At 37.5% G+C, this 14,648-nt stretch overlaps 1 protein-coding gene across 3 annotated transcripts in view; it reads right to left on the minus strand.

Annotated features, from left to right (window-relative positions):
• Positions 1 to 12,495, minus strand: part of LOC131323662 (serine/threonine-protein phosphatase PP2A-2 catalytic subunit-like) — a 17,512-nt gene extending 5,017 nt beyond the window's left edge. Inside the window, exons 1-6 of one of the 3 annotated variants that reach the window (XM_058355511.1) lie at positions 12,141 to 12,495; positions 10,889 to 10,945; positions 7,210 to 7,293; positions 6,368 to 6,439; positions 4,037 to 4,108; positions 3,739 to 3,779 (exon numbers count right to left, since the gene is read on the minus strand). In XM_058355511.1, the coding sequence (XP_058211494.1) occupies positions 3,739 to 3,779; positions 4,037 to 4,108; positions 6,368 to 6,439; positions 7,210 to 7,293; positions 10,889 to 10,945; positions 12,141 to 12,233 (419 nt within the window). In that variant the 5' untranslated portion in view covers positions 12,234 to 12,495. Of the gene's footprint in view, positions 1 to 3,738; positions 3,780 to 4,036; positions 4,109 to 6,367; positions 6,440 to 7,209; positions 7,294 to 10,888; positions 10,946 to 11,215; positions 11,345 to 12,140 lie in introns of those variants that run through there. The other 2 variants (XM_058355521.1, XM_058355516.1) reach the window with 2 other exon arrangements.
• Positions 12,496 to 14,648: the final 2,153 nt, after the last annotated feature.

The following is a 14,648-nucleotide window of genomic DNA, read 5'->3' on the forward strand; positions in this document are numbered from 1 at the left end:
TCATTACCCCTATCTCTCTACCCTAATCATTACAAATTCAAATCCAAAATCCAAAATCCAAATCCAAATCCAAAAACCCCAAAACGGACAAGCCCTAAATTGGCCATGTGGTCTAATTTATAAGGATAAGGCTCCGGGTCCAAATGGTTTTAATTCGGGTTTTTTCAAGAAAATTGGGACTTAGTTGGGAAGGATGTGATTCAAGCTGTTCAACAATTTTTCCTTGATGGGGATATTCGACAATGGAATGCAACTACTATTACTTTAGTGCCTAAGACTTCTTCCCCTTCAACTGTGAGAGACTATAGACCCATTGCATGTTGCAATGTGGTTTATAAGTGTGTTACTAAGGTTCTTTCCAACAGATTGCAGCCTATTCTTCCAAGTATCATTAGTTCCAATCAATCTGCTTTTGTTAAGGGTTGTAGTATTATGGACAATGTCCTTCTAATGCAAGAACTAGTGAAAAATTATCATAAATCTGGGGGATCTCCTAGGTGTGCTGTTAAGATGGATTTAATGAAGGCGTCCTATTCAGTGGACTGGACTTTTCTTCTTGATATTATGCAAACCATGCAGTTCCCTGATCAATATATTCAATGGGTGAAGAACAGCATAACTACTCCTATGTTCTCTGTTACGATCAATGGGCAGCTGGAGGGTTTTTTCCCTGGCCAAAGGGGTATTAGGCAAGGAGACCCCTTATCCCCTTACCTTTTGTTACTAGTGATGGAGGCTTTCACAGCACTTCTCCAGTATAAGGTGCAACATCAAGCTTTTCGGTATCACCCCAAATGCCATTCTTTGCAGCTAACTCATTTAATTTTTGCGGATGACTTATTTGTTTTGTGTGGAGCTGAGGAGGGTTCTTTTACAATAATTGCTGAGGTTTTGAAAGATTTTCACTTGTTTTCTGGGTTGCAAATCAATATGCTCAAGAGTTCTGTTTTTTTTGTTGATGTGGATCCTACTACTAAATGTAGTTTACACTATATCCTCCCTATCCTTGAGGGTGTTCTTCCAGTCAAGTATCTCGATGTCCCTCTGATATCTACTAAATTGAAAGCTTCTGACTGTGCTCAGGTGAAGAACAAAATTCTGTTAAGAATTCAGTCTTGGTCAAATAGAACTCTTTCTTATGGAGGGAGGGCTCAATTGGTTAAATCAGTTTTGTTCAGTATCCAGGTTTATTTGGCTTCCATTTTTATTCTCCCTCAGAAAGTTATTCAGGAGATGGAACAACTGCTTAGGGCTTTTTTGTGGTCTGAATCAGAGTTAAAAAGTACTGGTGCTAAAGTCTCTTGGCAAGATGTTTGTGTTCCCAAAGAAAAGGAGGTCTTGGCTTTAGGCTTATGAAGGATTGGAATAAGGCCTCAATGGTCAGACACTTGCGGGCAGTTTGCATGAAGAGTGATACACTTTGGGTGAAATGGATACATACATATGTGATCAGAGATAGGAGTATTTGGGGTCTTAGAATCCCCCCAAATGCTTCTTGGACTATGAGAAAATTGCTGAAGTTACGTGACAAAGTACAGCCTTGGATAACATACAAGATTGGGAATGGGGCTAATACTTTTTTATGGCTCGATAATTGGCATCCTTTAGGTCCCCTTTACAAGAAATTTGGTGAGCAGGTAGTTCATAACTTGGGGAGGTCCTTGACTGCTAAGGTTAGTTCTATCATTCATATGAACAGATGGTGTTGGCCACGTCAGAGGAATCCCTCAATTCTTGAAATCACTAGAGCAATGCCTGTGACATTCATCCCCGACCCTACTTCTGCTGATTCTGTCGTTTGGAACCTTACAGCTAGTGAGGTCTATACTGTGAAGTCTGCTTGGCAGGCTTTTAGGACACCTAAACCTCTTTTCCCTTGGCATATGATCATATGGTTTAAATTTCATACCCCGAGGTGGGCTTTCATCCAGTGGCTTTCAGCTCTGGAGCGTTTAGCAACCAAAGATAGGTTGGTTTCCTGGGGCATTCAAGTGAACCCTACATGTGTCCTTTGCTCTAGGGAGGATGAATCCCACTCGCATCTGTTTTTCACTTGTGCTTATTCTACTCAAGTTTGGTCTGCTATTTTGTTTCGTAATGGGATTATCAGTGGGCTATGTAGCACCGACACTCCAAAAGGGCGCCGTGTCCACGTATTGGACACGGGGACACGGCGGGGACACGTATTGGACACGCCACGTGGCGTGTCCAATAATTTTTATTATTTTTTGATAGGGGACACGGCTGGGGACACGCCGGGGACACGGCTAGGTGTCAAATTGTAATATTTTTTAAATTTTTGGGGGTTAATATGAAATTATTCAAAACATTTGGGTTAAACTGTAATTTTTCCTTTGAAATTTTTTTATACAATTTGTGAAATTATTCATATACAATGGTTCATAATTTTATATATATATATATATATATATATATGTAAATATATTTATTTTTTATTTATTTATACACGTGGCGTGTCCCCGCCGTGTCCGTATCCCCATTTTTTTAGAATGTGTCCCGTGTCCGTGTCTGTGTCCGTGTCCGTGTCCCTGCTACATAGTCAGTGGGTCACTAGTGTTGCAGAATGTGCTGAGCTGGGCTAAGCAATTTCACAAGGGGAATGCTATGGTGCATATGATTTTAAAATTGTCTTTGGCTACTACAATCTATTGGCTTTGGAGGGAGCATAATAGTTGAGTCTTTCAGAACCGAAGCCGGAATTGTTCTTCTTTACAAGGTGTTATAATTGAGGATGTTCGTGCTTGTATTAGTTCCTGAAGAGGGGTCAAAGCTTCTCCCCAGAACCGTGACATTGCTGCTAGCTGGAAAATTAATAGGAAATTTTTTCTCCCCTAGTTGTTTTGGGAATGTATAGGATTTTGGGTTCTTTTAGCTTTCTTGTTTGTAGAAGCTGTACTTGGACTTGGTCCTTTTGTTCTTGGTTGATTTGAGCTTTATAAGATTTGACTTGACCAAAAAAAAATTGGGATGGAGGGAGTAACAAAACTTTCTTATTTGTCTATATCCATGGAGGAGTGGTGCACGCCTGTCAAGCATCTTAAGTTACAATAAAGCTCCATCAACAACTACAAGTTTAGAGGAAAGAGTTGACCTTTTAGCCTTACCAATGGATAAAATTACTTTTGACCGGGCAAAAATCAAGGCTGCTATTGTAATAGGGCCACCCTAGACAAATTCAGCATCTCTACGAAACTCACATAACTCACGGTCTATTTTCAATATCCGCACACAACATTCAGTAACAAATTACTCCAGAGCGCAAGAAATAATTCCATTTAACTTTGAGTATAAAAAATTATACTAGCTTAAACTACGAATGCCGGAACAGAACCAGGATTTTATCTTTGGGGCCCTAAACATCGATAAATGATTGGATTAATTGATGTAAACTACAGATAATTTGGGCTGCATGGTAGCAAAATTAGGACCAATACAAGCACAAAATAACAAAATCCGAGAAGAATAAGTATTCTGTGCAAGGAATTGAAATGGAGAATAGGTCTATAAATGGCAAAAAAAAAAAGAAAACAAATGACCTCTAAAAGGAGAATGTTACCAACATATCAACAAAACAAGCCCACTTCTAACAGGAGAATGCATGTAAGGAGGATAAACTCTTAAATTCAAGACTGGGCATAAAGATTATAGACTACAAACTACACGACATCATCGTTCCATTATCTTAACCTCATGTAGGCAAAAGGATGAGGAACTCACTTCCGCAGGCATTCGTCATAAAACCCATAAACTTGAGTGATCTGCAGCCAAAAGCAGAAACCACTTATCACAAACCATCCAGTGTCTAGAAGAGAATTAATAGACTATGAACTAATAGGCGAAAAAACTTCCAAAATAAAATGAATGAAGGCCACACCCTAATGGAACAGGACAGGACAATTATTCAATCACATTACCATCAATCACGATACATCTATTATTGCATCATGTAGCTTTTACTTGGTATTTTTTCACTCACGGGAACAGAAACAAGAAAACTATAACAGAATCAGTATACCTGCCGACTCTCATGATTTCCTCTTAAAATAGTAATTCGTTGGGGATAGCGTACTTTCAGTGCCACCAGAAGCTGAATACATGAAATGATCAGTAAAGAACAACAGTTGCAGCACTTCAATTAACACAAGGAAAATTCAAGGTAAACAGCCCTCTGTAGGTAATGAATGCAGAGAAGAGAGGCATCGGGGACAGTTACAAATCCAAGTGTGCCCATTTAGTTAAGGAGTAATGTAACATTCCACTTTTTCGGTTCCAAAAAAAAAAAAATTTAACACAAATAATTCAAGTATTTTATTTTTCTTTTTCAAACTTCTTCGAATAAAAATAACTCGAATAACTTTTCTTTTTTTTTTATGTGTACATGTATGTGTTATATCATTGGGCCGCTTAGATTGGGTCAGACTTATTTTTAGAACTCAAGTTGGGCCCGTTCATGAGATCGAGTGTATTTAATTAATGAAGAGAGGGCCCGTTATTCTTTCATAAATATTGAGAACTAGGGTATATTATTTCAACGTTAAGAGAGACCTAGCGTTAATACTTCCAGCGGCAGAGGGAGAGAGAGAGTTAGGCTGCGGGTTCGGGAGAGATCAGTAGTGTCAAGTTGTTGGCGGCATTAGGAAATTCCACCAAGAAGTTTCGTCCTTGGGTAAGACTTTGATCACTCCTCTTATATAGTATTTTATTCTATTACCCTTATGGCTTTCCTCATCATTCATTAGAATTGGGGTTTTGTTGGTGGAGATCGGAGAGAGGTGCGTGCATGTGTGGTGGCTGTGTATGTGCCATGTGTGATTGTGAGAAGAGATGGTGGTATTGTAATTGGGAAATTAAGTTTGTGGCTGTGAAAGCGTAGAGTTTAGATTAGGAGAGTTCATATGCATATTAGTAATTTTTTATTAAACTGATTTTAATACTTTCATTCTTTTTATCCAGACTAGCCGAGTACTCAAATATTACATTTTGCGATTTATCGAATCAATCGAGGTGAGTGGTTAAGCATGTGATCCCTTCTTTTGGAATCCTCTTGAGCCTATCTATTCTTGACAATTCGTTTATTCATTGTTGATTTGATAAGTAATATTCTTATTCGTGTTCTCATATTCATTGATGATTGATGTACCCTTTGGCATACAAGGTTATTTGATAATATTTTTAATCGATCGATTGTCCGTACTTTTATTGTCGTCGATTCGTTGACTCCATAATATTATTGTGACTCTACAACGGCACGGGGAATAATCCTGGTGCAGGTGCCTCCGGCTCACCATTGTTCTATTTGTGTTTGGGACCATGGACTATATTTGTATTTATTAAAGTCCAAGGAAAAGACCCGTGAGATATCGTGGTGACTTTGGCCACTAGGGAAAAGACTTGTGAAATATCCTGTGACTCTAATGCTCAACGGATAGGGAAAAGACTTATAAAATACCCTGTGACTCTACTCCGGATCGGTTTAGGGAAAAGGTCTCAGGCGCCATCCTGTGGTGACTCTAAATACGGTGTTGGATCCAATGGACGAAGCCCTGAGAAAATATTTGGCGTTTGGTACTTGGTAATTGGTGATTATGGTTCCCACTTTGGTTTAGACTCCCATTTTCATGTTCATCGTTCAGATATTATTGGACTCATTGTTTGGTATAATTATTGTGGTGATTTGATTATTGTTCATACTATTCATTAATCCGTTATTCAACTAGTGGATACTATTTGTTGAGTTGTTGATCCTTTTGTTCAGTATTTGGTTTGTTGATAGTATTTGTTGAATTATCTATCTCCCTTATTAATTTGAAACCACTTCTTGGGAACCCTCATTATCATTCGTTCAAAAGTATGCCACTTTGTATTATCATCCCTTAGCATGCTTAACTACTCACTGAGCTCGTTAGCTGACGGATTTATTCCACATTTTTTTTCAGGTTAGTTCATGGGGCATTGTAGTGGACTCAGCGGCGTTGTTGGGACCTTGTGTTTGGACCTCTAGGGCGTCTGCATTTTTATTTTTTTTCTATTGTCAAACAGCTTCCGCACTTTTATTTATTGGTAGTTCATTGTGAAATTTGGAGATTGGAAAATATGAGATGTTGTGTCGTTTGCTTAAGAAAAATATTGGTTTGGTGTCGCACATTTTTTTTGTAATAAAATATTCAGTTTCTCTTTATTTTTTTTTAAAGTTGCTAAAAATATTTTTAATTAGGCTTCGTGTCCCATGATTGCTTCATGGTACACGGCCGGTCATGCTCCCGGATTTGGGGCGTGACAAGTAATGCCGTAAATCTCTCTTTATTGATTACCCACAAGATACTAAAAGGTAGAAACATGCACTTACCGTTACAGTTTCAACTGAATAATAACCACGATCGACATAATCCCCCATAAACAAATAATTGGTATCTGGACACTACAAATCACAAAAGGTAATCAGTATACAATTGCTAGAAAAGATTAAAAAAACATGAAGTTTGACGAAAGGATCAGTTCCTTTGGGTATGTGCTACCACATCCAGTCAAGGTACACAAAATCTTTTGATCCAGCAAAAAGGCTTCTAGGGGATAGGTAATTACATGTTTACAGCCATTTGATCAATAACTGTTGTCCTCTAATTTATTAAGGACTGTAACCTTTTTTGTTCTTCCTATTTTCCTGAAAATATTTGATACAAGAACAAACAATTAGGATGAGAATGACAAAAGCTCCAAAGCCTCAACCACTCTCCTCTCCTGCCTTTGCTTCCTCAAAACTCAGGGGTCCTAATTTACACTTGTAACATAAGGTGGTGAACAACCATATAGTTTCCATAAACAAGATTATGAATTTGAAGTGCAATAATTCATGATATGAATGAGATTGATAATGTGTAAAGTAATAGCAGATGCTATTGACTTTTTCTAAAAGGTTTAGACGGAGATATCACATTAAAAATAGAAAGTTATTAGGAAGCAGAACAATGTTTGATAAAATATGAATCAGAGAAAATTGCCAACTACGACCAAAAGATACGAGCAGAGTGCTATCGTGTCAACTTGGGCAGTGGTTCTTCAAAATGGAAACATGAGAAGGTCACATCATGACCAGTCACATTAAACATGTACACTTCGGGGAGTAGAGATTTTTACACCATACACTTCAAAAATTTGTGTGGCACACAACATGTTAAGTCAGATTAGTACCTTCCCTCCAATTCGAAAAAGCTCTGCAAGATCATGGAACTGACCATGAATATCACCACAGATGGTTACAGGGCTTTTCACAGGCTGCATGTACCCAGAAATGGGAAGGGAAAAAAAAAAGATTTGCGTAAATCATATTGAAACTCAAAAGGTACGAAAATCAAATTCAAACAGCAGAACAAGTTGGTTTCTCATACAGGATGTATACGACACAAAATTAGTCTCCTATGACACCAACAAACATAATGACTAACATAATCGTACGCCAAAAGCATTAGTTTTAGAGTACGAGTCTCCATCTCTACTTCCTCAAAAATCAACAGTTTACTGATCTGCTGACTGCTCCCCTCCTAATGCACCGCACCAAATGAGATGAAGCAACCATCTATTCCCTCATAACTTCTTTTGGGTGGCATCCACCAGCCCAAATCTTATGCAAGGAAAAGTGCATATCAAGCACCACCAAATGAACTCCACAAGTAGAGGGGAGAAAAAGAGAGACTACATAGATACCTGCCACCTCAAAAGGTAATAAAATGGTCTAATGACTGCTTCCAACAGATGCAACTCATATGACAAAGCATTTCCCCCTCTACCCAGATTATTATGTCAAAAATTACTCTAAAGGAGTTTTTATTTTTAAGCAACAATTTAGTGAAAAACCATCCACATCAAGGGGTGAGTGTACGAAAGGAAACCAAGTACCAAAAGACCAAAAAGCCAACAACTCGAAAAGAGACCAATAAGAAAGAGCCTATACATTGATCTAACACCAAAAATATCTAACATGCCAAGAATTTTATCAAAGGTTGGGTTGCACTCCCTCGACTTCCAACTAAACAAACTAGGAAGAAAAAAGACTCTTAATTTTAGGCAGCAACATCTTGTCCCATCTCAATATCTACGATTTCTTTTCTCTCCAAATGAGCCATATCAAGCACAAAGTCCAAAGCTTCCATCTTCTTCTACCCACTCTAGCTCCATACCATTCTTGAATAATCTCCACCACCATCGCAGGAAAAACCCACTGAAATACACCACCAAAAAAGAACTGAAGCCTTGGCGATCGGACAGTACATAAATGCCCCACTGATTCCCCATCTCTCAAGCACATGCATGCAAAACTGATTCACGATACTGTCTTATGCCATATAAGATTACCTATATTGAGAATCTAATCATTAGTCACACACCAAGAAACCTTGGTTGGAGCACGAATGCCCCAAATGGCTCTCCAAGAGAAAGGAGTATCTGGTTGTCCGGCCAAAATTTGGTGAAAAGATTTCATCCGAAAAAAAGACGCATTTGCCGCCGGGTTCCACCTCAAATAATCCTCCCCCACCCATGTCCCTCATTTGACGTAGTTTTCCTAAAAGGGCCCTCAATTCCTCTAACTTCTGGTCTTGTACCTCCCTGCAAAGCACATTATTTTGCCACACTGTCTCCCCATCCATCCTGAGATAATCCGCCGCCACCACTCCCACGTCCACTACCAACTGAAATATAGAAGGATAAAGATCTCCCAACCGAACATTCTCACACCAAACTGTTAAGTCACCAACAGTCCCAAAAGCTTAAGCTATTAGGAAATGAGGAAGCTATTTAACACCATCCCTCACATGCAACTCTGTCTTGAACGTGGAGATGGAAGTTTTCATAGATAGAGCAAACCAGAATATGAAGGGAAGAAGTAGAATGCAAAGAGAAAACAAACGCAACCAGATAGACTTGAACCCAAGACCTCTTGCAACATGAGCTCTAATACCATGTTAAGTTACTAGTAGTCCCAAAAGTTTAAATGGTTAGGAAATGGGCTCAACAATGTATAACAAGCTATCTAACACAAACATGCTCAAACTTCACCAAACTTCCTATCCGCACCTTTCTATTCATAGCCTAGGAAACTCACTCTACCCTCTCTCAATTCCCTTCCAAAAATCCACCCCAAAAGGCAAAATAGTTCCCCTCTTTGATACTTCTCTAACCTATTTCCACCGAAATAATGACAATGAACATCAAAACAGAGGCAAGCTCGACAAAGTGCTTTTGATAAGGGTCACTCTTCCGCCCTTTTGACAAATGTTGCCTCTTCCAACCCACAATCCTTTTCTGAAATGTAACGACCCAACCCAGCTGATCTGCTAACCATTCGCCTAACCACGTGGCTCAAAAGGTTAACCTTAAGTTATACAGCAGCTGTTTGGGTTTCCACATATATTACTCTACCTTTTTCCAAAGTCCCGATGTGGGACTGATTGCCCAAGGATGGGCTATCACATGAAATCTCTCAACCATCAAATTTCAAACCGCTTCAGACTTAGTTGGGGCACCCAGAGGATGACCAAATAAGATGAGGGGAAAAACCCACCTTGCAACCACGGATCTCTGCCAACAAGTGGATACCATCAACCTCGCCCACATGAATGATTGCAGGCTTTCCTGGATTCACCTTGACACGGACGCAGCCTTTAACCATATCAATATCCCTCTACTATAACCCATCTGAGACACATCCGCACCACAAAATTGCACTATTCGAGTCTGATTGGATTCGATTCACCATGTTAACTCTTTGAATCAGGTATAGCTGTATAGGAATAGGGGCTTCTATTGAATCGAGAAATAGGTTTGATTGTTCACCTTGTCCACTATATAATGCATCCTCCGGACATTGTAGAGAACTTGGATGAATCAATGAATTGCCCACTGAATCAATGGATCAATTGCCGAATCCAGTGAATCAAATGATTCACGCTGAGTTGGAAAAAGGTACAACACCTGACAGGTATGGGTCAGGTGAATGAGGCCCCGTTCCAGAAACCTTCTTAAAAAATAAGCAGCTTATTTCACATTTTCAAACTTAAAAATAATGTAAATGAAAAATAATTTTTTAATTTTTTTACACCATATAAAAAATTTTGATGGGATCTATCAAACAAGATCAATATTGGTAGAAAAATTATTTGCGTAAACACATTATTTTTTAGCTTGAAATTGCCTTCTTAAAAAATAAGTTCTTATTTTGAGTTGCGGAACGGAGCCTGAGTCTTTTAGGCTCAAAAAAGAAAAGTTTCATTTTCCTTACATATTTCTGCAGTTTGCAGCAAATTGAAGGGTACAATTCTCTTTCAAACTCTCCTGAGTGATTATAGGTGATTTGTTGGGTTTCCGTGTGGGTTTTTTCCTTACCTAGCAACCAACCTCTTTCAAGTATGCATATCTTTAATTATTCAGCTATCCTATATATTTGCAAGAATATTAGTATATATCTGATAATAGAAACCATGACGAATCAAAATGATTCACGAATCGTAAATGGACCTTTTTGATTCTCGATTCAGTTCACCATTTGAAAACCTTGGTCCAAACTCCAAACAAATACCCTAGTGGGAATCCTAACCTTCTAGGTAAATCTTCACCCAACACGTGCTAGAACGACAAAAAGATTTTCCAAAAAATTTACACCCATTCACCATCCACATCGTCCTGTCTGCCCTTGAGCGTGTGAACCTCATCAGCTAATATTCATATGATGCCTCTTACATACTTCTCAACATTGCTGTTTCAGTAAATCAGTTGCATGCCAACTTACAATGCCCTAACCAGATCACAAAGATTCTTGCAAGTTGCAACTATGACTGGCAACAAATAGCACCAACTGATATAACAAAAGGAATACCTGAACATTACTTTCTTCCATTAGAATCTCCCTAGCCTTCTCGCATAACACCTTAACCTACAAAAAAGAAACAAGATGTCATTGACGATCTAATACAACAAAAACAAAAAGGCATTCACTAAAAATGGAGTCATAGGATGTAATGATAATATGATACCAATGCTTCCTCAACAATACAAAGATAAAAATGATTAGTGACTAAGTTTGGAGGTGGTTGGACTAAAAATGGTGGTGACCACTGACTCCTAATAATCAACTCACAAGCCATGGTTCGTCAAGGTCCCATGACTGAAAAGAAAAAGAAAAAGAAAAAGAAGAAACTAATACATTTTAATCTCGTCTTGCAGCCCATGAAAGAAACAACGGAATTCCACTGACCATGAATGATGAACTTAACAACCAGTATGAACAACAAGAACACCCGTATAATCCTTCAGTCGTCAGCAAATTCTAAATTATAAACCAGTGGTAATGATTATCGAGTTCATAAAACCCAGACTTTTCGTTATGTCACCGATATATAACTGAACGAGTCCCAACACCCACAATGAAGCTAGAGGGGGACCAAGGGTTGCCACGGCCACCCTCGAGTTTCTACTTATTACTGCACTACCCAAGTAATTTGGATATCGTATAAACTAGTCCCTTACATTTTCTATAATTCTTGTTCTTGCCTCTTTCTTTCGTCAGTTTTACTTTAAAAGTATGGCATGACCTCACTTATTTTCATATTACACAATAACTTCAAGGGAAATGATTTTGCCACACCATTTTTTGATAATAGCACACCCTGCAAGTATATTTTTGCACCAAAAAATACACTTGCAATGTGTGGCATTATCAAAAAAGGGTGTGGCAAAATCACTACCCTAACTTCAATCCTACAAAAATATTAATTTTCATAATGCTTTTGTGTGAAGTATCACTCATAAGTAACTTCTCGTCTAATTCCTCGCTTCGTCACTGCACCAACAGGACGAACGTAATTCAAAGGCGCATTGATACAAAATCTTTTCCGCAGGAGTCGCTACAATTTCCCAATTTTCATAATGGATATAAGTTCCCGAAAGATCACTGTCAAATTCGACATAAACGTACGAATCTTCCACGAAAAACCCCTCGAGAATTGATTGGTATAGGCCTAACTAGTTCGCAACAAGGAAATGATTGAAGCAATTGCATAGAGCTCCAGTAATTCAAAAGAAAAGAAAAGTGTAGCGATGAGGATAAGGAAAAGGGGAAGAAAAAAAACCTCTTGCTCGGAGAGAGGCTTGCACTGAGAAAGCTGAGAAATCTGCTCGTCGAGGTTTCCGTTAGTGCTCGAAGGGAACGGATCGAAGGTCATTTTTTTTTTCTCCCCGTGGCTAGTCAGTTACCAAAGAAAAATGTGAGTTCTCCCTCTGCCTCTTTCAAGTCATCTAATCATAGATCGGAGATCCCCTTACGGGAACCCTAGATTGTCGGAGCTCGATGATTCTTCTTCTCCGTCGTCGTTCCCCTCTACAGAGGAGGAGAGACTAGAGAGAGAGAGAGAGAGAGTGAGAGGAGACAGTGGAAGCGAGCGCTCAATGTCTTGGTCGGCGGCTAAATTTCACATTTATCCCCCTCAACTATCCAATATCTTTCTAGTGAGTATACTATTTTTAATGGATCGATTATTATTGTGTTCTTTCCCCCAAGTCTCCAACATCTCTTCGACTTTCCAAATCAATACCAGGTATTTTCTTAGAGCATACACGGTGGTATAATTAAAGAGGATAAATTTTTTATACTGTTGGTGTAAATATTTATTTCCTTCAAATCAATTATATTGTGTCACGTCATCATGTTCTATTTATTGGGACCACTGTTTTATAACGTGGTGCAATGTAATTGATTTAGAAGAAACAAATGTTTACACCGATGGTGTAAATAATTTATTCTCATAATCAAAACCAAAATGTTGCTAATGTTAGCACCATTTGTTCAAAAAAAAACTCACATTGGAATAACTAAACTTAGCAAACTTCTAGCAACTCATCAAATTTTGGTCATTGGATAATCAAAACTACCAACTTTTTGTCAATAATCAAATTTAATTGTCTCCACATTTCCTCAATTAAGTACACCATCATTACTCAAAAATCTTCTCTCTCTTCCATTTTCAACATGTTTCTAAGAAAAATACTTTTAAAAACAGTTTTTATTTTTTTGCAAAAACTGTTTTGAAATATTAAAACTTTTTATTCAAAAACTATTCTTTTGAAAAAAAAACCTTTTTTTTAAAATATTTTCATTCAAAAACTTTTTTTTTTTACTTTTTCCAGAAAACCTTTTTTTTTTTTTTTTTACTAATCAAAGTTTTCAAAAACTATTTTCTCTTTTTCTAATAACCTATTTTTATTAGTATGAAAACTATTTTAAAAAATTGTTTTCTATGTCACAATTTCTAGATTTTTATAAGTTGAAAATGTGATGTGGCAAGTTTTGGTTATTCACTTTTGATTGTACCATTGTGCACTTCTACATTGTTAATATTAACAACCCCTTAAATGAATAACCAAAATCTGATGTGGCAACTTTTGATTATCCATTTTTTATTATTCCACTGTGAATGCTCTTAGTCTAACTTTTTAGTTTTCAATCCATTTTGGGTGGATTCACGACAAAATATCGTAAATACCAAAACAAAAATGCCATTTATACACCTAAGTTAAGAAAAATGAATTGTCTTGAATAGTAGGTATTTTATTTTACTTGAATATCGTAAATACCGTTCAGACAACAACATGAACTCGCCCTAACTGACTCACAACAACTGATTTACTGTTTCATTCTTGGGATCAACGTGGAGACTCTGTCATTCGATATGATGGTTAATTGAAAATAATTGCCACCAAATATGTGGTGCATATATACCGTGTAAATTGCTAATCCCCTCCTGACACACAACCCCCCCTGCCCCACTTCTCTTTTCCCTAATTACTCCCGCCTCCCCCCCTCTCTCTCTCTCTCTCTCTTCTTTCTTTCTTTACAGTTTCCTCCTTCTTCTTCTTTTTTTCCTTTTCTTTTCAGTTTGGTTTTTTTTTTTTCATTTTATTTCCTTTTTTTCTTTCCGGTTTGAATTTTTTTTTCTCTTTAATAATAGGTTCAAGTTTAATTCTAAGCTTTGTAATAATTGAGAGAAAAAATGTGTTTCAATTGATCATGTTTATCCGACTGTTTTCTTTTTCTTTTTTTGTCCTTTTATAGATTAAAAAATATAGTTACGAAAATAAGTGTTTCAATTTTCAATCCGTTTGAACCAGTGTAAAGATGTTCTTTTTTTGATCATTTCATTCTAAATGGTCGTAATAAATTTTTGACTCCAAAGCCTTTCAATGAACACCCTAACCCTAAGAGAGTCCTGAAACTAAATAATGAGTCTTAGGGTGCTCGTTGAAAGGCCATGGAGCAAAAAATTCATTAAGATTACAATTAGTGTTCGGGAACTAATTACGAAATGTATTCTGCAAACGACGTACTAATCCAGAATACAAATGTTATATTTAGGATTACTTTTTTTAAACTATAGTACAATTTAATAAATTTGTTAACCATTATTTAGCATAGACCCTCTTAACTGATTCAGTAGTATGTTGCTTCAAATCACGTTTTTACTCCATAAAATTGCAAATGGCTGATTTCTATTTTTTTTAAAACTAAAATGGAAACATTTTAGGTGCTTCGTAGGGGCTACTGTGCCAATGGGAACAGCAGAGCCCTCGGGTCCCCCCTACTT

The sequence above is a fragment of the Rhododendron vialii genome, chromosome 1a (genome assembly GCF_030253575.1).
Source record: "Rhododendron vialii isolate Sample 1 chromosome 1a, ASM3025357v1".
NCBI classification, from domain to species: domain Eukaryota; kingdom Viridiplantae; phylum Streptophyta; class Magnoliopsida; order Ericales; family Ericaceae; genus Rhododendron; species Rhododendron vialii.